The sequence below is a fragment of the Tetrao urogallus genome (genome assembly GCF_951394365.1).
Source record: "Tetrao urogallus genome assembly, chromosome: 2".
In the NCBI taxonomy this organism is placed as follows: domain Eukaryota; kingdom Metazoa; phylum Chordata; class Aves; order Galliformes; family Phasianidae; genus Tetrao; species Tetrao urogallus.
Window position 1 is genome coordinate 67,814,991 of NC_136814.1, and position 26,887 is coordinate 67,841,877.

Below are 26,887 nucleotides of genomic sequence, written 5' to 3' on the forward strand. Positions count from 1 at the left end.
AGGTTGCCCTTCAAAAGCATTTTTCCATGAATGTTTCAGTTTAATGTGTGTTTGTTGTTTTGTTTTGTTTTGTTTTTTTTGTCTTCTCTTTGCAGGATTCTTCAAGATGGACACTACAGCAGTCAGCCCACTCACTCCACTAGGCGTTATTCCAGACTTAAAAAATGCCACTTCTGTGCCTTTCAATGAGACTGCATGTGAAAACTGGAAGGAGATCCATCATCTTGTTTTCCACGTGGCAAATATTTGTTTTGCAGCTGGCCTGGTTATTCCGACTACTCTGAACCTTCATATGATTTTTCTGCGAGGTTTGCTCTCCATAGGTAGGTGACTTCTTACAGAGAAGTTTGCACCCTGCCTGTGGCAGAAGCAGGGGAGTATTACAGGGGCATCTCCAGGTCACAGTGAAATTCCAGCATGTATCCATGTACTCTGTGTTCTGCTGAAGTTGTTTTTATTGAAGGCAAGGACCATTGTGACCCAGACAGATATTTTTCAGAATGGTTATTTATCTTGAAATTTCACAGAGATGCAGTTTACAACTTCAAAACTACATAGATGTTGACTTAAAAACAAGTGTGCTGCATTTACTTTAAACTTCTCTAGCTGCTTTAAGTGAATTGAATTCCAAATTGCAGTGAAATCCTTATATCTTAAAGACCTTACCCTTTAGGCTTCAAGTAAATGCTGGGACTATTCATTGGCTGATGCTCTGGCTTAGTAAATCATCTATAGTAAGTAAGGTTTTTTCTGGAGAGCTTTGAACCATAGGTTTTCTTGCATTTTGAACAGATACAGGAAAAAAAAAAATTGTTAAGATGAGATGGCAACTGGAAGCAAATTTAATCTGTGGGCAGCAGAAGATCTGGTCCCTATTGATATTTGTCCTCTGCTGCTCCACAATGTCACTCCTCCAGGCTTAGCGTCCTCAGTTTTTCCTAGTTTAATTTAGCAGCTGATCGAGGGCCATCACATGTTGATTTTTCTGATCCATATGTACGTGCTGCCTGGCCAGACATCCATACAGAATATTGAGTTCATATTCAGCATAACCTTCAGGGAAAGACAGGAAAAGGAAATTTAATTGCATATCTGATCCCTTTTCTTCTGCATGAATATTAAGGGGAAATATATCTGTCTACATCCATCTCTATTGGACATGGCTGAATTTGGCCAGTTGTTTCACATTTATCTGCAGGGGGCTCACTGATGCATAACCTGTCATCTGTCTTTGTAGGCTAAAAATAACATCCCTGATCATTAAGCATGCCTCATCTTGTAAAACAATTGTCATTATTCAAAACAAAGTAACTGGAGAAGAATAAGCATTTGAAAATTTCTCTTTGATGTCACACCAGAGGATTCTAGTTTCTGCCATGACTTTGTCAAAATACAGTGATGATGCTTTCCTTTCATTTTCAAAAATATCTGTGCATGACTTCAGGAGATTTTTGTGCAAATACAGCTCCCTAGTTAGACATAAATGTCTCTGATACAGATAATGAACATTTGTTTCTAGGTCATTGTTTGTCTAATTAATGCACTAATCAAGTTTTGTAAGCTGCTTTTTTAATGTGATTTTTAATAACAGGCCATCATGGGCTGCACCTTTCTGCTGTCCCCATTCCCTTCCTGAATTCTTGTTGCTTCAGTATTGTGGCCTTGTATGGCAGGACTGCAGACCCAGTGACTCCTGATGGCATTGTAGTCATTACTCATGCTACCATTGCATGTGCTGATTCACAGAGCCTAACTATAGTAAAACTTTTGGATTTATTTGCACTTAGTGGACAAACTCTTGATGATTTTTATAAGAGAATGTGTTTATTAGCCAGTGACATTGAATTTCCTTTTTTAATTTCTTACAGGATGTGCATTGTTCATCATTTGGGCTACGCTCTACCGCTGTGCCTTGGACATAATGATCTGGAATTCTGTGTTTTTGGTGGTCAACCTTCTACACTTCATATACCTAGTGTATAAAAGAAGACCGGTATGTACATCAGCTACACTGCACAAAGCAGACTAGTAAGATGCAAGAAAAAGAAAGTTTTGACCATATTTGCTGGACAAACCTATCACTGAATTCTGCAGGAATTGTTCTGAATTAAGTCAACCAACAACTCCAGTAAGGACCCAGGCCATTAGAATGCTGTCAGTCAGTCTCATTCAGTACATATTTTCTTGAAATCCATATTCTTGAAAAGTGGTTGTTTTATTGGCTGTTTTTTCTTCTGATAGTAAGGGAAAAGTTACTTAGCTTCTTAGCCAAGAGACCAGGAACACTTTTGGGTTCCCCTTGTTTCTGTCTTTCGTAATTTTACCCACCTTTCTACTTGTAAATGCACATTGATCTCCCGAAATAAAAGTCTTACTAAGATATTTAAAATTGAGCATTCCAGAACAGTAATTGCTTAAACTAAGGAGTTTGGGAGGGGCAAAACATTCCTATCTGATTTTTAAGTCATAAATAGCCTCTGTGATGGGAAAGGAGACTGGTAAATTAGAAGTTTCCAAAGCAGACTCTTATTTTGATATTCATGAATGACCTTCATACTCATCACTTTGCACACAAGTGTGCTAATCCATACGTTTTTACTGTCATGTTCTTTTAAAATGCAAATAAGATAAATCAGATTCTGCTGTTGCTTTTAAAAGGAAACAATAGAATCTTCTTGCCCTTTCCTCATCTTATGCATTCTTTTAGCTCATTTATTGTATTCATTGAGTTATGAGAGTCATGGCTGAGAATTTTGCAACTCCCTTCATTGCCTTCAAAATGGTGCATTAAAATACCTCCCTTCAAATGTACCATAATTGTATATTTGAAATGCATACCAAAACCAGAGGATACTTTGCCCTGCATTCAGCTAAATGTATATCCAATAGAAAGGTATTTTGTTTTTATTATTCATCCAGAGTTGCATTTTCTGTCTCTGCAGAATGATAAGCAACCCAACTTTCTGCTGGTATATGTATGTCAAAACTAGGTAACGTGTAATATAATATTTGCTTTTACATACCACTCAAATTTTAATGAAGTGCTAAGTGTTCCAAGTGTTAGTATTACATTCTGTGGTCTGCAGAGTTTAAGGCATATGGATTTGTAATGTGAAGATTGCAGGAATATGTGGTGTCAGATTTTTTTGTCAGGTTTTGAGCAGAGTAACCTTGCTTATTTAAGAATAACTTAAAATCGAATGCTTTCCAGAAGCGTTTAACATTTGATACAACAGAACTGCTGGAAATAATCTCTTGGTTGGAGAGGAAACTTAGATTCAGCAAGGGCAAGCCCAGAGTCCTGTACCTGGGGAGGAATAACTGCATGCATCAGTACAGGTTAGGGGCTGGAAAAGACAGGTAAACTGCTGGAAAGCAGTTCTGCAGAGAAGGACCTGATGTGCTGATGGATTGGTTGACCATGAACTAGCAGTGTGCTCTTGTGGGCAAGAGGACCAGTGATATCCTAGGATGCATTAAAAGAATGTGGCCAGCAGGTTGAGGAAGGTTCTTCTCTCCCTCTACTTTGCCCTGGTGAGGGGTCATCCCTTCCTTTCCCGTATGGGCAGGATGTGACATGAGGTACATCTGGAGTACTGTGTCCAGTTCTGGGCTCCTCAGTTTAAAAATAAGTAAATTAAAAACCGCAGGGAGCTTCTAGAGGGTTCAGTGGAGATTGTTTAACAGTGAACTTTGTAGATGTGCACACTCAGCTTCCAAACTACTTGTTGTAGCAGTGAATCTTAAGCACCCAGTTGACATTGTTACCCACAGTTCCATACTCTGGGTCTTGACCAGATCTAAAGAATTAAATGAGGGATCCTGCTGGAATCATATTCTGTATGAAGCCTTTGTAAACACTTCTGCTGAGAGTGACACTAGTGCCGGAAGAGTTGTCTTCAAACAAATGTCAGTACAGTTGACTTTAAGAATAAATGACAAGCTGTTGACATTCTCTATTATCTTAGATAGAGATCAAATTAAAATCTTGAAACCATTACCACCTGTGCCTTTAGTAAATCTTCAGTTCCCTCAATCTTATTCAGTACTGAACCGCTTTCTAAAGACAGAAGTGTGCAGAAAACAAATGTTAAAATGTAGGAGGAATATCAAATACCTGTAATGGGAAGGTGCTCTACGTAGGCATCGGCTGTTTTCTTAGTCTCTCTCACATACTGATACTGAAGTACTGCATAGTCCATTCCAGAAATGAAAGGCCTCTTAAATGAATCATGTAATAACTCGTGTCTAACAATTAAGAGCACTTTCAAAGAGCACAAATAATTACTTGTGGTTTCTACTTCTGAGACAGTAGTTTACTTTACGAAAGAGGAATGTGGAGTTGGAGTCACCTTGTTTCTCTCTATCTACAAGTTACACATCCAGCTTAAGCTAGTTGTCCAGTGTAATTCAACTCATGTACCTAACAGCTGTTGGGAGGTGTGGTATTGCCTTCCCTCTTCTCTGGCTTGAGAGTAAGTCTGTACAGCTATTGCTAACTACTAACCTGTGTTTATGTAGTAGTTTGATTGTATTTCCTTGCTGTTTTGTAGCAGTATAAGGAAGAAGTCAGATAACTTACTGCTTATCTAAACTGTACTGGGATCTGTGGTCTGGTTCTCAGGAAGTTCGTATTCTTACCACCGCTGCAGGTGTGGTGCTATGGTTTGTCAGTGTCTCTGGAAACAGAACTCTTCATTTTTCATTCTCTTCAACTCTTCATTCAATCACATGGTGGAAATTACATGGAAACAGGGTAGCATCCCAAACAGTGTCTGAATCACTTTGTTACAGGCTATGAGCAACAGGGTTACTTGAAGTGATGTGTGATAGTCACACATCTTTTTAGCTGTTTGATATATTCTATCTACTGTGAACTGTAAGGCAATTTAAATGTTTTTCTACAGAAAGCTGGAAAATGCCTAAAAAGGAAGAAAAGAAATTATTAGGAACTGATTTTGAATGAGTTTTTTCTTTCTGCTTCTGTTTTATTGCCCATCTCAAAATCAATTTTATTTAGTCATCCTCACAAATTACATTTTTAAGGAAAGAAAAGAATGGAAGAATAATTACAAGCTAGCGATATTACAAAATGAATAATTAATATTTCCAGTTGTTAAATATTTATTTTATTAAATGGAGCATGCAAAATGCAGTTAGTTTCTTTTCTGACTAGAAGATTATTTCTGTGGGTTTGATTCCTTGGAGCTTTACAGATTTGGCTTTTTTAGTCTGAGTGGAAGCTGAAGGATTCTATTCAGTGTCTGTACAGAGCTCTGACTTGGAGCTTTGGCAGGATCCCAGAATATTTCAACCACTGCTGAACAAAACATTACACCTCCCCGTATGGCTCATTTGGAATACGACCCATGAGCATGACTGGAGAAGCAGTCAGCTATGCATGTGAAGGGTGAATAGTCTGTTACGACCAAGACTATCTGAAGCATATCTACACTGCTCAACCTGGTCAATCTTTAGGAAAGTAGGAGTGCCTTCTTTCTCTTATAAGTGTTAAATGTTAGAGGAAGATCATGAAATTGGAATTGTGTACTCAGTTAAGGGAACAATCAGCATTCCAGGGCCAAATCCTCTCTGCATGCGCTGCTTTGGATTCAGGAGTCTTGGGAGCTGCTTGTATTCATTTGAGGAAGGAATTTGTCTCTCTTTCAGTTGCAGTGATGATGGATAGACAGAGGTACAAATTAAATTGATATGTCTGTTAAGAATGAGGGAGTTCATCAAGGTTGTGGGGAAAACAAATTGCCTAATGTCATGTGTATGTGGAACGTACTTTGAAATCATACAGTTCAGGGCAATCACCAGCATGAGAGACATGGGCATAATGGAAGGAGCTCAGCAGAGGGCCATGATGGAGAAGAGACTGCAGCCTATGAGGAGAGGCTGGGAGAGCTGGGACTGCTCAGCCTGGAGAAGAGAAAGCTCAGAGATCTCATCAGTATGTACATACACTGAAGAAGAAGGTGCAGCGAGGACAGAGCCAGACGCTTTTCAGTGGTGCCTGGTATGAGGGCAAGAGCCAGTGGGCACAAAATGAAACACGGGAGGTAACATCTGAACACCAGGAACCACTTTTTACTGTGCAAGTGGCAGAGTGTTTGCCCAGGTTGCCCAGAGAGGCGGTTGAATCTCCATCCTTGACGGTATTGAAAAGCTGTTTGCACAAGGTACTGGGTGGTGTTGCTCTAAGTGGCCCTGCTTGAGCAGAGACTTGGACAGGAAGGAAGAAATCTCTTCCAACCTGAGACATTCTATGATTCTTTGACTTTATTGCTAATACTGTGCAAACAGTTGCATTCCAGTCATCCTTTTCACTGTCCTGGTAGCATTTCTATGGCATGTATATTCTTTGGTAGTATAGGAAAAGGGAATCCATGTAACAAAATATAAAGTAATGAAATAAATCTAATGAAACGTTTTGAGGAGACAGTAAGTGACATTTGGTTGAAGCATATGTATGAACAGATCAAAAAAGTAAATGAACAAAACCTGAACATTTTAATTTATTTTTGGGTGGTAAGTGTTCACAAAGTTAATAGTAAGTTTTGCTATGTATAATGAAAAGAAAGTTCTCAGAAGTTCTTGAGGAATTTTTTAATTTAAGCTTTTGAAAACAGGTATTGGTGTCTGTTTTGCAGTAAGGCTGCATAAAAATTTCAGTGGGTTATAACCATTATTTCTCTATGCGTTGTTTTTTGGTTAGAAGGTAAAGTCTACAGGTTTGGGATACTATTTTGTTAAACTTTTATGGAAAACGAAGGCTGCAAAGACCATTTTGTGATGTCATGAAGTGGTAATGTCAAGGTCACCTAAGCAGCTTTATCTCTTCCTGTGTAGAAATTTAATAAGTAGCTGTTTACTGTTTCTGTGGGATGAACCCACCATCTCTGCCTACATGTTTGTCAGTTCCAAAGAACTGCCATGGGCTTCTGTTGCCTATATGTGGGACGGGTAGATCCAGTAGCTGAGGCTATGGGTGGTATCCTTCAAATACGGTTCCACAAATCTGTAAAGCTTCTGCTTCAGCTCAATTTGCTCTAGATGTAAAAAAAGGTCAAATGTCATGAATTTTCCAAAAACTTTCATTATGCTTGAATCAATGTTCAGCACTCAGATGTAATTCTGCCAGAACAGGGAGAGTTTTTGATGTGAAACATTAATCTCTTAGGGCTGAGATTAATATTTTTTTGCCCTAAAATAGCTTTCTGGGGAGGAAATTGTATGTACTTCAGAGTTTGAAGTCATTGTGAGCCTTAGTTAGTCCAGAGACTCTTCGTCATTTTGGACTGCATCCTACTCCAGGTACAGAATACTCAGGAACTTCTCAGTTTGCTCTGTTTGCTACCATGAGCTGAAAATTGACTCCTGGACTTTGCTGTTGCTTAATTCTCCCCTATTTTTAATATGGAAATACAGAAATTAAATAAATAAATAATCTAGAAGAATAGATTCCAAGTCTAAACTTGGAACATTCTCATTTGTTGAAGTGGTAACTTGTTTTCTTTTTCTACCATTTTTCTTTCTTGCTTTTCCTTTTTTTTTTTTTTTTTTTGTTTTGTTTTGTTTGTTTGTTTTCTGTTTATGTTATCTTTTCATAATCTGGTGCTTATTTCTAATTTGTTTGTTCAAGCAGCCTCTGCTTTCGGGAAGGCCAGAACTCTGTCCTATTCCCTGCTGCCTTCATTCAGGAAAGATCTCCAGGCTTGGTATTTCACAGAATCACAGAATCACAGAATCACCCGGGTTGGAAGGGACCTCAAGGATCATGTAGTTCCAACCCCCCTGCCTAGCAGGGCCACCAAACATACACATTTAGATCAGGTTGCCCAGGACCCCGTCCAACCTGGCCTTGAACACGTCCAAGGACGGGGCATCCACAACCTCCCTGGGCAGCCCGTTCCAGGGCCTAACCACTCTCCTCGTAAAGAACTTCCCCCTAACATCCAACCTAAATCTTCCCTCCTTCAACTTGGATCCATTTCCCCTAGTCCTGCTATTGTCAGCCCTTATGAAGAGTTTACTCCCCTCCTGGGTGTAGGTTCCCTTCAGGTATTGATAGGCTGCAATGAGGTCGCCCCGCAGCCTTCTCTTCTCCAGGCTGAACAAGCCCAACTCCCTCAGCCTGTCCTCATAGGGGAGGTGCTCTAGCCCCCTGATCATCTTAGTCGCCCTCCTCTGGACCCTTTCCAAAATCTCCATGTCTTTCTTGTACTGAGGGCTCCACACCTGGACACAGTACTCCAGATGGGGCCTCACAAGAGCCGAGTAGAGAGGGACAATCACTTCCCTGTCCCTGCTGACCACCCCTCTCCTGATGGAGCCCAGGATCCCATTTGCCTTTCGAGCTGCCAGAGCGCACTGCTGGCTCATGTTGAGTCTCTCGTCCATCAGGACCCCCAGGTCCTTCTCTGCCGAGCTGCTCTCAAGGACCACTCCTCCCAGCTTGTACGGGTGCCTGGGGTTCTTCCGGCCCAAATGCAAAACCTTGCACTTTGCCGTGTTGAACCTCATTAGGTTCACCCGAGCCCAGCTTTCCAGCCTGTCGAGGTCCCTCTGAATGGCATCCCTTCCTTCCACCGTATCAACCGCACCACTCAGCTTGGTGTCGTCAGCAAACTTGCTGAGGGTGCACTCAATTCCCTCATCGATGTCATTGATAAAGATGTTAAAGAGCACCGGTCCCAAGACAGACCCTTGGGGGACACCACTTGTTACCGGCCTCCACCTGGACATAGAGCCATTGACCATCACCCTCTGTCTGCGGCCTTTCAACCAATTGCTTATATTTATTATGAAATAAATTCACCTGATTTATGAAATATTTACATCTTGTTTTAGGACCCAAACTAAATATATTTCAGCCAGCTTCCTTTCCCTCCCTGCTGCTGCATGAATTTGGGTGGGCTCTTAGATATGGGATGTTGAGCTGGTAGTTGTATTTTTCTCCCTCAACACACATGTTGTAATGATGGGTTTATTTTATAGGACTCATAGTCCTGCTTTTCTGCTGCAGGTAAGCCAAGAAGTAAGGGATGAAAGATTCCCAGGAAAGCCCAAAAGGTGGCCAAAATGAGTTGTGGGCATGGTGTGGGAAGTACCGGCAATCTCATTATTTTCCTGTGTAAATCTGGTGCAAGTTCTATGCACTGCTAGATCAGAAGTCTCAAAAGATTCCATGTGCTTGTTTTACCATACTTTTTATATGAAATGTTGTTCCTGAAGCACCGGATTGCTGGAGTTGCAGTTTTAGCTAAGGTTTTGGTCGCCCTGTCATAGGCAGCATTGTGGATAGATGTAGCATTTACCAGTTATTTTGTTGCCTGAACAGAAGGAACACAAAGATGTTACTCAGATTTAGCAGCTAAAGCATGCATGCAGTATTACCCTTTCTTGGCTAGGCTGTCTCTCTGTATTGATGTCTTTTGTGTTTGCCTTCTAGATCAAGATAGAGAAGGAGCTCAGCAGCCTGTACAAGAGAATGTTTGAACCACTCCATGTGCCTCCAGAGCTATTCCAAAGATTAACTGGGCAATTCTGCAACATTCAGACTTTGAAGGCAGGTCAAGCTTATGCTGCAGAGGATAAAACATCAGTTGATGACAGGCTAAGCATCCTGCTGAAGGGGAAGTAGGTGCTATAAAGCTTCTTATGAGTTGTGTGGTGGTTGAATTCATGAGAAAGTTGATGGATATTTGTGTTAATTTTTTAAATCTTACTGTTTGTTGCCTATCATGGTCTATCGCCACATAGTATACATCCATATGCTGTTTTTGGTACTATTTCAAATGGCTGTGATATCTCTTAATGCAAAAACTTGGTGCCTCCATGTGTGTGTACAGCCATATTGATTCTAATGGGGGTTACATTCTTATAACAAGAGTCTTTCAGAGCAAACAAGAAGCTTGTTCTGGTCTTAGGTGTCTAAGACTTTTCCTCAGTGCGTTCTCAGGTTTTAAGGTTAAAAAGTACTGTGCATGAGGGAAAGAGAAAATAACCATCCATTAGGCTTTAAACCAAGAGGCCTGTTGAAATTAGTTGATTGCACTTTATACATGCAGACAGAAAGGGGGAAGGTGCATTGCTCAGGCCTAGCTGGCAGACCCAAATGAGAAAGGGTAAAATAAATTACCATGTCCAGGCTGTGATCTTGAGGTTCTTGCTAGGTTATGCCCAAAATTTTAAGCAGTCTCTGTGCAGACATCAGGTTTCATCACTTTTCTTCAAAGTCATTAGCAGCTTATTCCTGAAACTAGTTATCTAAAGGAAGCCTGATTCTGATTTGGATCTAGAGCATCACACTTCAGATCTTTTTTCATTTTTAACAGTTGTGTTTTGGGGGTACACACCACATCAGGCAACCAGAATCGGCTGCTAACCTTACATCTGGATTTGGTGGAGGTTCAGGCAGAAAGTAGGTTGACTCCAACTCCAGAAGATGTACATACTTCAGTCTGTTTAGCCTTCTGCATTACCATTGTCAGTAATCATATTCAGTTTTAATAAAATAATTCAACCTCTGTGGTTCTGAAATGATGTTTCACGCTTTTTTTATTTCTAGAATGAAGGTTTCTTATCGAGGGCATTTTCTGCATAATATTTACCCCTGTGCCTTTATAGATTCACCTGAATTTCGATCAACTCAGATGAACCGGGGTGAAAAATTCCAGGTACGCTTTGGCTTAAATGTCATTGGATGGGAACTAATGAGACAATTAATAATAATAATAACCCAGACAAAGCAAAACCCAAACACAACACACAAAAACTCAAAGCAAACAAATAAAACTGACAGCGACAAACCCCAAATAATTTCAGGAAATACTGAACTGTTTGGTTTGTGTAATTTTGCTGGCTTTCTAATACTGGTGTCTGATGCTGGACCATGTCAAGAGTAACTTTTAAAATGAAATGCTGCGAAACAGTATCATGATGGTGTTTACTGTGTCTTTTCCTGTTGTTCTCTTTCATTTTACTGTTTGCAACTGATTTATAGGTGAGAGTTTTGCTGAGGTAAGTGATGATGTGAGCAGTCTTGTTGCTAGTTCAAAAACAGAATAGGAAAATTAATTATGGTATAATGTGATTACTAAATTCATTACTAAAATGAAGATTTAAAAAATGCAGGAAAGAATCATCTGAAAGTTGTTAAAGCAGCATGAATTGAAAGAGGTTGCACTGTTTAGAATTAAAATATTCCTAGGGGAACAAGAGGAATATATATCTTTAGAGGTGGAGCAATAGGAGTATATATCTCCAGCAATGTAATTATACTAGAATGTTAATGAATATATTATACAGTAGCTTGTGGTAAAGATACTACTATTAGAGAGGGTTTTTTCCACGTAGTACTGAAATCACTGTTTACCTCCTGCTATTCTTCAACTGCATGTGTAATATTGACTGCCTGTGGCTGGACTGGATACATCCCTGCTGATACTGTGGCAGAGGAGGAGGCAGGAAGGGTAGGGCAGAATCTAAAATCAGTGATTGATGTAACACGTTCCAGTCAAGCAGTAGGCTTAGTGCCAGAGGGAGATGGTTGTCAGGACATATTCATTTCGTGGCAGCGAGGCGTCCGGCAGTGCTGTATCCTATTGATACCATCTATTTCTCCCATAAATTACTAGATATGAATCAGTTCTGCTGAAGGGGTAAAGACTCACACCCCTCCTTGTGCCTGCCTGGAAAGTTATTGCAGTCTTGGTGCTTTGTGTATCCTTCACTTGTGAGGTTTGCTTGCAGTTTGCTATGACACAAATGTTCTTGGCAGCACCATCAACACAGGATGAAAATTTCGTCCTAGGGACTCCATCTGCTGGCAATGCTGCCAAGTTTTTCCCAAGTTGATATTCCTCTGTCTCAGACTGTAAAGTTAAAACTCAAGTGTATGTGACAGTTTTCCATTTTATCTTAGGCTTGATATATATGTTCATATGTGTGTGTGTGTGTATTTATATTATATGTGTATGTATGTGTGTGTATATAAATATTTTAGATAAAAGTAGTTTGTGATAGGACACTTCATAAATTCTTCTGAACTCCTTTTGCAAAGCATGCAGTTGCAACATCCCAGAGCTGATTTCTGTCTGCCACTGCCCTCCTCTGGCATAGCTGGACAAGTGACCAGGAATTTGTAGGTGTTACAGCTTACCTCATTTGACTGCAGCCATCCACAGCAGAATTGTCAGTACCTAAGCCAGTGGGTCCCTGGTCCAAGTGCAAGGCAGTGCTTGTGAGATCCAGAGGTCTGAGGTAGAAGAGAGAAAGGCATTATGTTTTGTTTTTTACCTTATCCTTTTTTAAACTTGTTCATGGAAACCTTTGGCTTGCACCAGTTCTTCCTACTTGGGCACAGTCACAGGAATTAAAACCAAGTAGCAGGCCTGTTGGGATGTGTCATCAGTACAGGACTGACTCTGTGTATAAATCTATTCTAACATAAATGTTTGCTGTTTTGGACTTCTGAGAGGTTTCCCCTTCATATTATCTCCCACTAGATTTCTTGAAAAACAAACTGGTCTGTTTATCAGATAAAATCTGATAATGATAACCATCTGAGAAGATTTACATTTGTAAATACAATTTTCTAAGGGATATCAAAAAGTTATATGGCTTTAAATTTATTTTAACTAGAGGCACAAATGGAATGGTAGCACTTATTTGCAATCAAAAGAGAAGAGCTAATTCCATGTGTGTTTTCTCAGGTCACCATTATTGCAGATGATAATTGCAAGTTCCTTTGCTGGTCCAGAGAAAGACTGACATACTTTCTGGAAACTGAGCCATTTCTTTATGAGATCTTTAAGTATCTTATTGGCAAAGATATTACAAATAAACTCTATTCATTGAATGACCCGACCTTAAATGACAAGGTAAGCAACTGCAGTTTCATTTTAGAATTTACACACAAGTACATGTATCATTGCTTCAACTTTAAAGTACCATTTATTTTTTCTTTAATCTGCCACTACAGATTGCTGAATTCATATTTGTTGCCTTTTAATGCCAAAGTGTGTGTCAGTGCAGTGTTCTTGTCAGCCATTGATACTGGTTATTGTTAGCACTGCAGTGTGCAAGAAAGGTGAATAACAGATTCTGGACGGATTGGCTAATCAGCTGGTGGATGTGGTGCCCAGCAGATAAAAGGTGCTTCTTCCTGGATATCTGCTCTTACTAATAAATGGGTACCTTTGTACAAAGAGGCTTCAGGATATTTTTAAAAGAACTCCTGTGCTGGAATCAAACAGCTGCATTAATACATCTTGCCAAGAAAAATAACATTGAAGTGTGTTTGCAGGTTGTAAATATAAGGGAGAAAAAGGGAAATGTCGGGTTGATAGTCACTGGGAAAAGACATGAAATCTGTATAAATACCTTTGCTAAGGACTCTGACTGTAACTCATTCTTCTTTGAATGTTTTAGGTATCATGGTGAGTGGCCTATTTGTAGTCTATATCTATTGTAGTCTATATCCTATTATCTTACTTTACTTTCACTTTGTCTCATTCCATAGTTACAGGGCTTTTCAACATTTGCAAGGGATGCCATTCGGCTGCTGGTAGTGGGTTTTTTTTATTCTTTATGTACTGGCTGTAGGATTCTCATACATAATTTACTTGAAGAACTTTCACCATCATTTATGAAAAGCTTGGAAAATGTTAATATGGTGTTTTCATATTCTGTATTTATTAACTTGCACCAACTCAAAGCAAAAATCCTTATCACATTGCCCATTTATAAATATATGTTAAGTAGTTATTTCTGCAAAGTGATGAATTTACTGGAAAAGAGATTCAAAAGGAGTGGCTGCCACTGCTTCTTTACACGTGAAGCCTACTGATATATTTTGTAATGTATTTATGATTAATTAAATACTGAAAGTTTTCTGAATTTTCTGTAGGCTATAGAAAGAGAAAAATAAAGGAGTGTTGGAAGGACAGTTGTTAAAGCACTGCTTGTTCTGCCTTCTGGTTAAGGACCTACAAAATTATACTGGTCACTGAAACAGAGGGTTACCCTGTTGTGCAGTTAGATCCTCAAGACTATTGCAGGTCCTTGTTTTCATTCATCATCTGAGGTTGTAAGTCTTACTAATGCAAGAAGATAAGTGATCTAGCAGGAATATATATACCATCTATAATGTACTTCTTATAAAATGTAGTTAACTTTTTTTTTTTGGAGGGGGGATGGTGAAAGGATGGCAAGAAAACAGGAGGGAGATGTACTGTATTTAAAAAAAAAAAAAATAAAAAAATACTTCTGTGGAAAGTCATTTCTGGAGTATGGCAACTGGAACAAACATGTAGCAACATGCTCCTTTGTGCTATATGGGTTGCATTCAGCCAGCATCTCCAAGGTGACTGCTGTTTCCCATGTTCCTTATCAGTTTTCTTTTTTTTCCCTCATTTTTCCCTTTTTTCCCTTTTTTCTTTTCTTCTATTTCCTATTTATTTTCTTTTCTCTCTACTTTTCTCTCTGCTTATCTGCCCCATTTATCATTCTCTTCTTTTTAATGTGTGGATGACTCCAGGTACACTAGGATGTTGTTACTGTGCCTGGTGTACAAAGTTATCCACAAGACACTTGTGTTGCTGACATCTGGCACAACAAAACTGTAGCAGTAGTATTTCTTGATAGTACCACATGAAATACTCAGTGTAAGAGTTTAATTTGTTGATTTTAAGTGAAAAGTCCTTATCATACCTGCCAAATATCAAATCCTTGTGTTGTGCTGCCAGTGCAGGTATTGCTGTCATCATATGGCAGTCCTCACTATTCAAAATGCTTCTTTTGGTTGATGTTCAGTTGCATCTGCAGAGCCTGGAAAGTCCAATAGATGCCCAGCCCATCAGGCTAGGTGAGATCAGGGCTGAAAGGGTCTTTGACTTTCTTTATTTACCCTGTCTGTGTTTATCCCTATAGGGTTCAAATATGGCTTCATGACATGCAGCTGTGTCAGTATGAACAGAGAAGTTCCTTTTAACTTTATTCCAGCTAACAGCAGCTTGGAGTTATTTATACACTGAGTATATATTTCATTCATGAGTCATTTAGAAGAGCTCGCACAAATATACAGATATTTGGCTTCACAGTCTTATGTATATTTTTTCATTAAATGATATTTTCACTTTAGTTTGCAGCAGCTCCTTAATTTTAGAGAAAGTAGTTGCATGAAAGGCTATTCTAACTGATGCATCACAAAGACTTCAGAAAACCATCATTCTACATGAAATGAAGTGGTAATTCTTGACTGTTAAATAAAGTTCAATAGAATTGAGTTATACATTATGCATTTGTCATGCACATTGTACCTTTTGGGTACAGGTGTCCTTCTGATTCTTAATAATACCTAATGAGATACAATGTATTGTTTCATATAAATGTGATATGAGATATCTCAGAGTACTACAAGTAAATGGAAAATAATTCCAAGGTCTTTGCATAGAGAGTAATGGTCACACAATGCATTTCATTTGTTTTCATCAGAATCAAGAGCCAATTCATAAGGTAAAATGTCATGAAAGCCCTACATGATTGCAGTAACTTAGTGATGAATTGCCAGACAATAAAAAGAAATTTGTCTGTAGGAAAATACCTGAGAAGTCAGTACAAAGAAGAATTAAAAGTGAATAATTCATGGCTGTTGATGTTCTAACTCCAGTGTATTACTGGCATCTTGTATCTCCATTAAATCAATTTACACTGCATAGAATCTTTTGCTGTTTCGTGATTTAAAGTCACAGCTGAGACCAGACTGTCAGCTACAGAAGAAATACCTATTTTCTGTTTTAATTTTTAATTTACTTGATCCCTTTTCTAATTTTTTTTTTTTTTTTTTTAGGCCTCAAAAAAGATTGATCGGCAGCCAAGTCTTTGCTCACAGCTCTCTGTGATGCAGATGAGGAACAGTATGGCCAGTACCAGTGACAGTGAGGATGGCTTGCAGATGTTTCTTCGCGGGACTTCCTCTTCATCTTCTCTTCGTGAGTGCTCAGAAATGGTTCATACCAGTCTTGAACACAGCTTGGTTGATCACTGAAGATGGTTGTAGAACTTCTGTTGTCTTCAGTGGAAGCAGAACGTAGCTTATGAGATGCTGCTGTAAACCAGCCAAGCGTAGGGAAGTGGTGGTAGTGAATCTGTAAATGCCTAAGGCTTAGTATGCTAACTGAAGCTACTTCATGTAGACGGTGGAAAAAGCAACGTGTATTGTAATCCTTTGCAGTATAATGTGGAAGTATAGATATAATATGGAATGTTTATAGCAGTGGAGCAAAATAGTGTCAATGCACAGTGCCTGTCACAGTGCTATCTCCTTTGGTCTGTGACTAGTGCTTGTAGAAATTAAAATATGCTTACCCTCATCAACGGGGTGCTCTGCATTTCCTCTCAGGCAGTTTGTGTTGGCAGCATCTGGAGAGGAATGATGCACAACTAATTTTGAGGCCACCTGGAAAATCTCCAAATGTGCTGCCAGGCTCTACTTCCTTGTACTTTGTATGATGGGATCAGTACGGAACAAAGTGAGGGAAGCCATGTCTGACCTTTAGCTTCCAGTCTAGGAATTTATTCCTTTAAGAATCCTTTTAAACAATTCTTTCTAGGCTTTTGATCTTGTTTACTTTTAATTTTCCCAAATCTAAACTTTAACAATAGTCTGAACTCGGAAAGCAGCTTTTAAAAACAGCAACAACAGCATAACAGAAGATGCTCAATTGTCTGTTTTATGTTTATTGCTAACTATAAGCTGTTTAGCAATAATAAAGGGTCACATAGTATTATTTACTTTGATTCAGGGAATATTTTTTTCTTGAGTAGTTAGAATTTAGATGTATGAGGGAAAGAATCACTGGCAATTATTTATTGTGGCTAAATTCTGCTGAAGTTAAGGGAAAAAAAAATACTTTACCATGTAATTGTTCCATTCTGTTCCTCACAGCTTAAAATATTTTCAAGGTTGAACATCCTACACCTTCTCTGAGCAACCCATTTCAGCACCTTCCCACCCTCATGGTGAAAAACATTTCCCTTACTGCAGCTTACGATTGTTTCCCTTGTTCTTCAATGCATGCCTCTGAGAAGAATCTGACTGTCTTCTTTTTGCTGTTCTGTTAGGTAGATGGAGACAACAGTAAGATTCTCTGTGAGTCCTCTGTTTGTAAGGCTGAGCACACCCAGTTCTCACAGTTTCTCCACGTATGCCATGTGCTCCAGCCTGACCACCTTGGTTATTTTCACTGTACTCTTTCTAGTATGTCTGTCTGTCTTGTACAGGGGAGCTCAAAACTGGACACAGCACTCCACATCCAGGAGAATAACCATTTTCTTTGATGTGTTGGCTGTGCTTTTGCTAATACAGCTCAATTTGTGAATGACCTTCTTCACTGCAGGGGCACACGACTGACTTGTATTTGGTGTGGTGTCCACCAGGACCCCCAGGTCTGTTTCTGAAATGTTGCTTTACAAACAAGTTAGTGCCCAACTTATAATGCTGTTTTAGCCTGTAGTGTCTCAGGTGCAGGAATTTGATTCTGAACCTCATGTCATTTGTCCAGCTTCTGAATGCCCCATCTGACTGGCAGCTCTGTCCTCTGGGATATGGTTTCCCTCTTTATGTGGCTGTCGTGAATGAATTAGCCAGAGTGCTTTCTGTTTCATCACCCTGGTCATTAATAAAGATATGCTGAAGTTTATGTGCCTTGGTACTGACTTGTGAGGGGCACTGCTGGTAACCAGCTGCCAGCTGGATTTTGTACTGCTGTTCATTATCTGTGATTTCAGCAGTCCTGCCAGTTTACACCCATGCTGTAGTCCAGTCAACAATTTCACTGGATGGATTTGATGGCAAGCTGCCTGGGGCCTTGTTATGATCCAGCATTTACTACATTCCATCCACAGGGCCAGTCATTTCACCACAGAAGGTGGTCAGGTTGGTGGGGTACAATCTGAGCATGGTAAATCCACGGTGGCTGTTCCCAGCGATGTTCCTGCCCTTCATATGTTTTGACACAGCTTCCAGGAATATAAGCTCCAGAATCTTTCTGGGAACCTCAGACTAGGCTGATAGAAAGATCCAGGGAACCAGTGTTCTCCTTGTCCTTTTCAAAAATGGACATGACATTCGCCTTTTTCCTCTTCTCTGATTGCTGTGACCTTTCAAAGGTGATAGAAGTGGCCTCGCAATTCCTTCAGCCCCCCCTTAGTGCTCGTGGATGCAGAACAGGAAGTTCCAAAGTCTCTTGTGTGGCTTGTTGACTTTAGCGGTCCCTAACTCAGTCCAACTCCTGTAAGTACAGTATCAGTCTCCCAGTCTCTGCCACTACACTTGCAGACCTGGGAAGCCTCAGGACAAACTTTTACCAGTTAAAAACTGAGCCAAGAAAGATGCAGATTGTCTCAGCCTTTTCCATCTGCTTTCTCCCCAGATCCTGTGCCCCTCTGAGCCATGGCCTCGTAGTTTCCCTGGTCTTCCTTTTGTTGCCAGTGTGTTTGGAGAAGCTCTTGTTGTCTTTCACTAGATCCAAGCCCAGCTGAGCTTTGGCTTTCCTGGTTCCATCCCTGCATGTGTGGGCCATGTTTCTGTATTCTTCCTGAGCTCATCCTTGCTGTCACTTTGTACGTGTGTCTGAGCTCTGTCAGAACTTTCCTGTACCTCTGTGACAGCCTTCTGCCACGCTTGCTCAACTTTCTGCACTTGGGAATCAACTGTCCTTGTGTTCTAAGGTGTCCTTGAAGATCAGCCAGCCGTTGTTGGGTCTCTTTGCCCTTGCAGACCATGGCCCCATTGTTTTACCGAGTAGATCCCTGACTAAGCTGCAGTCCGCTGCCCTCAAATCTAGGGCTGTAACTCTCATGTTTGTCTGCACACCTCTCTTAGTATCTTTAAAATCCACCAGCTTCTGGAAGATGCAACCAAGGTTACCACCAGCCTTCACCTCCCTGATGAGTTCTTCCTTGTTCGCCAGTGACAGGTCCAGCGGAGCACCTCCCCTAGTCGCCTCATCGATCGCTCCTGCAAGAAAATTGTCTACTACAGTCTCCAGAAACCTCCTGGCCTGCTCGTGCCTGGCACTGCTGCCACCAGACGTGGGCAGTCAGAGCTCCCAAGCATCCAGGCCTTCAACTGTGGGACATCATCCAGCTATCTGAAGAAGGCTTCCATCTACTTGCTCTTCTTGTTCAGGAAGCAGATACCTGCTGTGAAGTTGCCTGTGTTGGTCTGTTCTCTGATCTTTACCCATAAGCTCTCAGCTGGCTTTTCACCTGTTTCAAGGCAGATCTCCATGCACTGAAGCCAGTTCTTTGCATAGAAGGCACTTAAACTCTCAGAAGCCTGAAAGAAGTTGTAAATGTGTATTTGTACAATTAGCTGGATTTAAAATTCTCTTTCAGGCCTAGAAGCAGAACGCTTACACCAGTATTTCAGCTTTGGGAGAAAGTAATCTAAATGCTTGACATTTCCACCTGTAATTACATTAATTCCTGAGATGCACCCATTCTTAGCAAATACTTGTTAAAAACACTTTTCTGTTGTATGTCTCTGGGTTTATGTATCATATTTTTTCTGGTGTGTGGTGTGTGCTTTGCTCAAGAGAGAGATGGAAATTTCTTAGATGCTCTGAGAACAACAGTTGGCTGTGCCACTGCCACATCACTGGCAACAAGAGGTGTGATAGCAGCCTCTGGAGTACAATGTTTCTCTTATGTCTGGGGAGGCAGGGGGGGGTTACTCGTAGTGCAGTGTAGAAGTACACCTCAGGAAATGCTATCAGTTCGTTCTTCTTTGCATTTTGATTAATGTGGAATTTTGACTCCTGCAGTTGATAAAAGATGTTTTGCCTGACTAAATCATAATGCTTTATTTTTTCTTTTTGCCAAAATAACTTGTTAGTTTGTTTTTCTTGTGTAATGCTGCTGCCCAATGATGGGTTTGCTACCAAGGTGAGCTCTGTCTGAAGAGCTGTACTGCCTTTGTGCTATGGCCATGTACATACTTCCTCTCAGATCGCAGAGAAAGCTGAAGGAAAAAGCTGCCATTTACCTTTCCGCTGTTCTGTTTTCAAAAACCTTCAGTGCTGTCACACACTTTTTTCAGTCAGTCTTTTTTCATGTGTGTTCTTTAGTTTTCAGTGTGAGGTACATACAGAGGGCCCAGTGCTATTCCCCTGAATTCTCCTGCAATCATGCACTAATTTCTTAAGAGCAAACAAACAAACAAACAAAAAAATATTCAGTGAGGAACATATGGAAATAACAGCTGTATTTCTTTTAGAAAAAGCAACAGATGAAAGAAATGCAGCATACAGAAGTTCTGCACAGTTTCTGTCTTGTCATTGCTGGATGATCAAGTGTGTGGACAGAAGCTTCCCTTTACAGATATGATATATGACTACTACAACTAAAACAGATTTTATTCTCTTTATTTCCATGTTCTTGACAACATGAACATTTATTATTTTGTATAATCCAAAGAATTATGCTTTTAGCTGTTCTGAAAACTACCAACTCATTTCATAAAGAAAACTGATGTAAGGCTAAGTTCAAAGTGCTTAGCAATGGAAGATTGAAAAATTCTAAGTAATTGGCCACATACTACAATTACTAACAAAACTGTGTTTTAAATGTAATTAAGAAACCCGACTAACTGTTTGCTTTTATATTAAGGAAATAACCAACATGAGTTCTGTAATGCTTACGGAGTGAGTCGTTTGCAGCATGATGCTTTCTGTTGATAACATCACATTAACTCAGCAAGCGTCCTCCAAAAGGTATTCATGTGAGATTTGTGTGTTATGGTACATGTGCTTCACATACATGATCCATCTGTATGTAACTTGTTAATAAATGAAATTATTTCTCTTTTTCCAAAGTATGTGATAAGCAGAAGTAGTTAAACTCAATCAGAAGGACAGATTCAGCTGCTTTTCAGTTCTTTAAAAACGTTTTAGTACTGTTCAGTAAATCTATTGTTTGATAGTCATACTTATTAATGATATAGTTAGTGTCTTTTCGTAGAATCATAGAATGGCCTGGGTTGAAAAGGACCACAATGATCATCCAGTTTCAACCCCCCTTCTGTGCAGGGTAGCCAATCACCAGACCAGGCTGCCCAGAGCCACATCCAGCCTGGCCTTGAATGCCTCCGGGGATGGGGCATCCACAACCTCCTTGGGCAACCTGTTCCAGTGTGTCACCACCCTCTGGGTGAAAAGCTTCCTCCTAATATCTAACCTAAACTTTCCCTGTCTCAGTTTAAAACATTCCCCCTTGTCCTATCACTATCCACCCCTGTAAACAGCCGTTTCCCCTCCTGTTTATATGTTCCCTTCAAGTACTGGAAGGCCACAATGAGGTCTCCCCAGAGCCTTCTCTTCTCCAAGCTGAATAAGCCCATTTCTCTCAAGCTTTCTTCATAGGGGAGGTGCTTCAGCCCTGCAGCACTTGCTTTAGATAACTCAAAGTTGCTGATCTATGAATCTGGATTTGTAAATTTCTGAGCTAAGCAGGAACATGTTGTTTAAATAGTATGTTTATTGGCCTTTTCTCACTGTGTGCTTGCCATGTTGACCCAGCTTGTGGGTTATAGCAAAATTGGTATTTTAATAGGTGTTTGAGTTTAGCACCTCAGGAGAGTGCAGGAGCAGTGTATGGAAGGCCTGCATTTGAATCTGGTTCAGTCTCGAGCTTCTGTTCAGCACTGGGTGGAGGCATGAACAGGCAAGGTTTTGTGGTTGTGGAAAAACCCATCTGTGTAGAAAGGAGTGCTTAACAGTTCCAGTTCTTAAAAATGTGTGAGTAACCTTTATCGTGCCAGTAAAATAGCGTTTTGAATGGTAGAATGAATTACTAATACGTTTAACATAAAAATTCTAGAAAGCTAAACAGCATTTGTGTGAATATGACTTAAAAATGCAATACCATAACACTTACTGTTCTTGCCTGAGACAAGTGTTGTTTGTTCTTTGTGTGAAATATGCTGCAGAAAGAAGTCCTTCCTCATCGGCCTCCTCAGCAGAGCGCTTTTTTATGTAGTGAGAGCAAGCCTGAATGATTGTGTGATAGCTATTAGTTCTTTTTTTCTAGAAAATTTGCATTTGTAAATTGTATGCAGGTGATCAATCAGACAGGACCACTGCCTCTTGCTTTTTTCTTCTGAAACGGTGTTTCAGAGCTTTCTCTATTCCTTTTGGATGTTGGTAGCTGTTCAGCTGCCTACAAGCTTAGGGCAGTTAGGGCTGAGGTCATGTACCTGGCTGAGGTTAGCCAGCAAATGTGAGACTTGTTTCATGGCGAGAGCAAGTATGCAGATGTATGGAACTTCTGTATGTAGGCAACCAGTCCTAGTGTCCTTTAGGAGAAAAATGTGAAGTCTGGGAAGAAAACTCTCTTGTGTTAGAAAGCGGCATTCCTTTATTCCTCACGATAGCTACTGAGCAACTTGACGAAACAAGCTTGCTGTCTCAGACTCAGCTTCTGCATTTGAACAGCTAAGGCATATATATGCAATACATTTGCATGCATATTCATGATTTTCCGAGAACTCAATAATATATGCTTATATCCCTCTGGGAGTGTGCAGTAGCACCTGCCTGTGGTCTTCGACCGCTTACTTTCTCCCTGTTTTTCACATCATCAGGTTCATCACAGAGACTTCTGGCTGACCTGTAGCTGTTTTTCCCCAATTTGACAAACTTGTTTTGCTTGCTAAGCCATAATGAGCAACTTGTATCTTAGTGCACTCTAATCCAATATATGAGAAATCTGAGGAAGAGGACCTTGCACCTGGTAGATGCAAAGATAGAAGTAGTCTATTGTGGCTCCAACGCTTCTTGTGAAGCAGAATCATTGAGAGAAACAAGGCTATTCCTGCAAGATGAGATAAACAAGGCTATTTACATGCCAAGCAAAGTTGAAATGGAAAGATTTAGAACTAGCACTCATTGATTCCTTTTGCTAAACAATATTATATTGGTTTTTAAACTGATATACTGATCCCCATTGCTAAACAAACTAGCCTGTATCAAGTCTAACAATAAGAAAATGGTTCTCAAGAACACCAAGGTGTGCATCTCACGCAGTCAGGATTTGCACTGAAGCCTGAAGGTGTTCTTGGTGCATGTCAGCTTGGCTGTCCTGCACCTAGGATTTCTTCATGCCTGTGGCCAAATAAAAAAAAGAAACCTTCAGTCATAAAATCCTCTTATGAGAGAACTAGACAAGGATCATCAGAGTCTGCACTCTGTGTTACAGATCGGTATGAATAGCAAGTATGTATTGTTAAATTAATTGCTAATTTCTTTGGCACTGTGGCAGGCCCAGGCCGGACATCACCCTACCTGAGAACTTCAGCAAAGATGAAGCCAATAGAAGAAAGTGTTGAAGATGATGTCTTTGAAGCATCGTCAGCTGAAAAGCTGGAGCTGCAGCGGCTGCCTTGAACGAGTCTGTCATCTGATGTGTAAGAGCTTGGACAAAGCTCCAGGGAGAGAGGAAGGAATCTGGAAGCTAAGAACATCTTTCTGTCTTTGAATTTACCACGCCATATGTCAGTGGCTCGTAGACAGAAATGTCACGCTTTTACTTCTAAATAAAGAAATAAATACACCTGTGTGGGTTTTGTTTCTGTTCTCTGGATGTAGATATTTGTTTTGTTTTTATTCCAGCTCTTGATGTCATACATTTAGAGTCCAGTGGCTCACTGGTCTGATGAGTAGAGATGGAGTATCTCAAGTTTCATTTCCCGAAGTTTTTAGCACCTTAGTGCTTTTCAGTGGGAGATTTTTAAACTATGTTTCCAAAGTTATGGTGTTGTGGTTTCTTTTAGGTGCTGTCATTGTTGTAAGTCTCCTGTGACACAGTACCTACTATTTTGTGTACATTGGTAGGTATTTGCTTTTAGTTCTGACACTTCCTAACCTGACAGCTTGACTCCATGGTTGTAATAATGACTTATTAATTATTTTGTCAAAATATTTAAATGTGTAGAGTCATTAAGGTTGGAAAAGACCACTAAGATCATCTGGTCTAACCGTCAACCCATCACCACAGTGCTCACTAAATCATCAATGTGTTTCCTGAAAATGTAATGTCGCCTCAAACCTTAACTACTTCTGTAGGTAAGTATGTTAATACTGAAGCCTTGGTTGTTTTTTTTGTTGGTGGTGGTCTGGTTTGGTTTTTTTTTTGTTTGGTTTTTTTTTTTTCTTTTTTTTTTTTCACAAGAGAAGGTCAAAGTCTAATGAAATTGCATCCAAGGTGTGCAACCCATTGGTATCAAATATACATCTCTTTACAAGGCTGTGATGTTTCCAGTGCCTCTTAAGGGAAGGATGCCCACTATGGTCTCTGGATTTACTTTCTTAAGATGTGCAGAACAGTGCACTTGTACTTAGGCTTGTCCATGGGATGATTGATTTGTTCTGGCTTAATCTTTGCACACAGCAATATGTGATGTAGAGCTGATTCAGGAAATTCAGGTCAAACTGTTAAAACAAGTCCTATAATGGGAGGCATTGGGAACTTTTTGGGCACCTGTAGCAGCTCTGTCTGGGTTGTGGAGATGCATAGATAGTAGCTGTCAGTCTGTGCTTTGCCAATTCCTGAAATTTGTCATGAAACAAACAGTGTACTTTAACTATACTGAAGGTAGATAGGATTCCATTTATTGTATTGCACAAAACTCTACTAGGTACAGTCAGAAACTCGGCATGAGCTCTTCAGCAGTCTGAGGTGTTAGAGGCTGTTTCTGCTCTGTCATTCATTTTAGTTTTGTGTCCTGGCAAAGCCCTGCACCTGAGGTATGTGAACCATTTGTTCCCTATCCAAAAACTCATAAAATCAAAATGTGCACCTAAATGATCAGAAGTGTGACCTGCATTGGTAGTGTTCCTGTTTCTGTGAATTTAAATCCTGTGGTTAATAACACACCGGTGTATCTTTGGCTTGCTCAGTTTTGATTTATTAAAAATGTCTCACTGAGGAGAGGCATGCTTACAACTTTGTGTTAATAGGTGTGGGATGTCTTTACACCACATATTCTGTGTGAAAGAGAGCACCTTGGCTTCAGCTGGAAGTTGTTGCTTGTCATCGAAACCTATGCTATGGAAGTCCCTGTGTAGGAAGCACAGAGTCTCTTGCAGCCATTACGCGTTATTTGTAAGTAAGTGAGAGCTGAAACAGCTTCTAAAGCCACTGCCCTGAAAAACCAGGGCGATAGATGGAATCAGGGAGCTTGCTGGGGTAAAACAAGGTCGGTGACTAGAACACAACTGTGTGTGTGAAAATATGTCACATCTTAGTGCTTGACTCAAATACTATGACTATGATGCTGTAGACAACTGAATATAGTAGAAAGGAACATCAAATATTCTCAGTGCAATAAAATGCATATGTGTGCTCGTGCTGGCTGCCCAGGGAGGTGGTGGAGTCACTGTCCTTGGAGGTGTTCAAGAGTCATGTAGACGTGGCACTGAGGGATGTGATTAGTGGGCGTGGTGGGGGTGGCCTGATGGTTGGACAAGGTGATCTTAGAGGTCTTTTCCAACCTTAACAATTCCTTGATGGTAATCAGGCTGCAGGTCCTCTGATCCAGCATCCTGGATGGTCCTTGCTGCCCAAAGCATGCTCAGTTTCCAGATGAGAGGGAGTGCTGTGAATGATGGGGACTAAAGCACAACAAGTGCTGTTACAGGAACCTGGATAATACATCTAAAACACATTCCTTTTAGATTACAGCACAACCAGGCTTAATAAATAAAACAATTCTGTACATACTTGCAGGTTTTGCAAAGGCTGTTTCACAAAGTTGATCGAAAAGCTGAGTCGGTTACAAAATGGTGAGAGATGCATGGGTTGGTAGGGATGTGCTTTGCTCCAGGGAACAGTTCTGAGCTCAGCATTAGGAGGGATGTTCCCATTCCAGATGAATATCCCATTCCAGATGAATATCCCATTCCAGAGAATAAAACACACCAGCTGGAAGAAGGATGCTGCGGTGATTTTTAGTGGCAGAGCAAAAAAAAGATCACATAAATGACCCTGGTGAAAATAACACAAAGTCCTGCCCCTTCCTGGATTGAAACCTGAGGACCTGGCACAGGCAGGGAACAAGTGCTTTTGTGCTGAATGCCAGGAAGGGTGCCTGCATCTCTGGGTGTGCCTCTCGGCTGCTGGGAGGGCAGGAAAGAAATTGGGAATAGTTTTATTCAGCAGGGAGACACAGGGAGCCATGTCCTCGTCCTGATGTAATTTTATCTAAATTCTGCCCGCTTTCATGCTTTGAAGAGGAATTTCACTACTGGAATAGACCTCATAGATTAGCAAGGAAATAATCGGGAAGCCTGGAGTGCCCGATGTACAAATAATGGTTTTCCTTCCTCTTCTTCCCTCTATGCCACACTTGTTTCTTTTGTCTTGCTATATATTATTCAGTGCCAGGAGAAAATGCAGCTCCTGAGGAGGACTTGAGGAGAGCTGTGCAGGTCGTGCCTCCCACCTCAGCCCCGTGAGCTGCCAGCAGTGAGAGCCCAGCCTTGTGCTGTGCCAACAGAGCATTGCACTGCAAATGACGAGAAAGAGCTGTGTTATACTACAGGAAGCAATGCGTTTTACTGCATAAAAATATGTGGCTGGAAATTTAAACATTGTGGGTGAATGGGTAAAATGAATAGCAAATGTTTACTTGCTGTACACAATGTGCAAAGACTATTTACCTGTTGTTTCAAGTAGGGCTGTTTCCGAGACAACAGAGGTTAAAACAGGCTGCAGCCTGCTTTTCTGTACTTAATGAGGCACTCTCCATCACTGCTGCAGAAGGTAGGTAGAAGCATCCTGTAATAATTCAGATTTAAAGGAGCATTGGTGTGCACAG

At 40.5% G+C, this 26,887-nt stretch overlaps 1 protein-coding gene across 1 annotated transcript; it reads left to right on the plus strand.

The window, feature by feature from the left end:
• Positions 1–106: 106 nt before the first annotated feature.
• Positions 107–23,514, plus strand: POPDC1 (popeye domain cAMP effector 1; the record flags this gene model as incomplete). Its single annotated transcript, XM_079532741.1, has 7 exons — positions 107–323; positions 1,869–1,993; positions 9,458–9,645; positions 10,577–10,685; positions 12,723–12,890; positions 15,860–16,001; positions 23,332–23,514. 7 exons carry the CDS (start codon positions 107–109, stop codon positions 23,454–23,456), a joined length of 1,074 nt encoding a protein of 357 aa, XP_079388867.1. The 3' UTR covers positions 23,457–23,514.
• Positions 23,515–26,887: the final 3,373 nt, after the last annotated feature.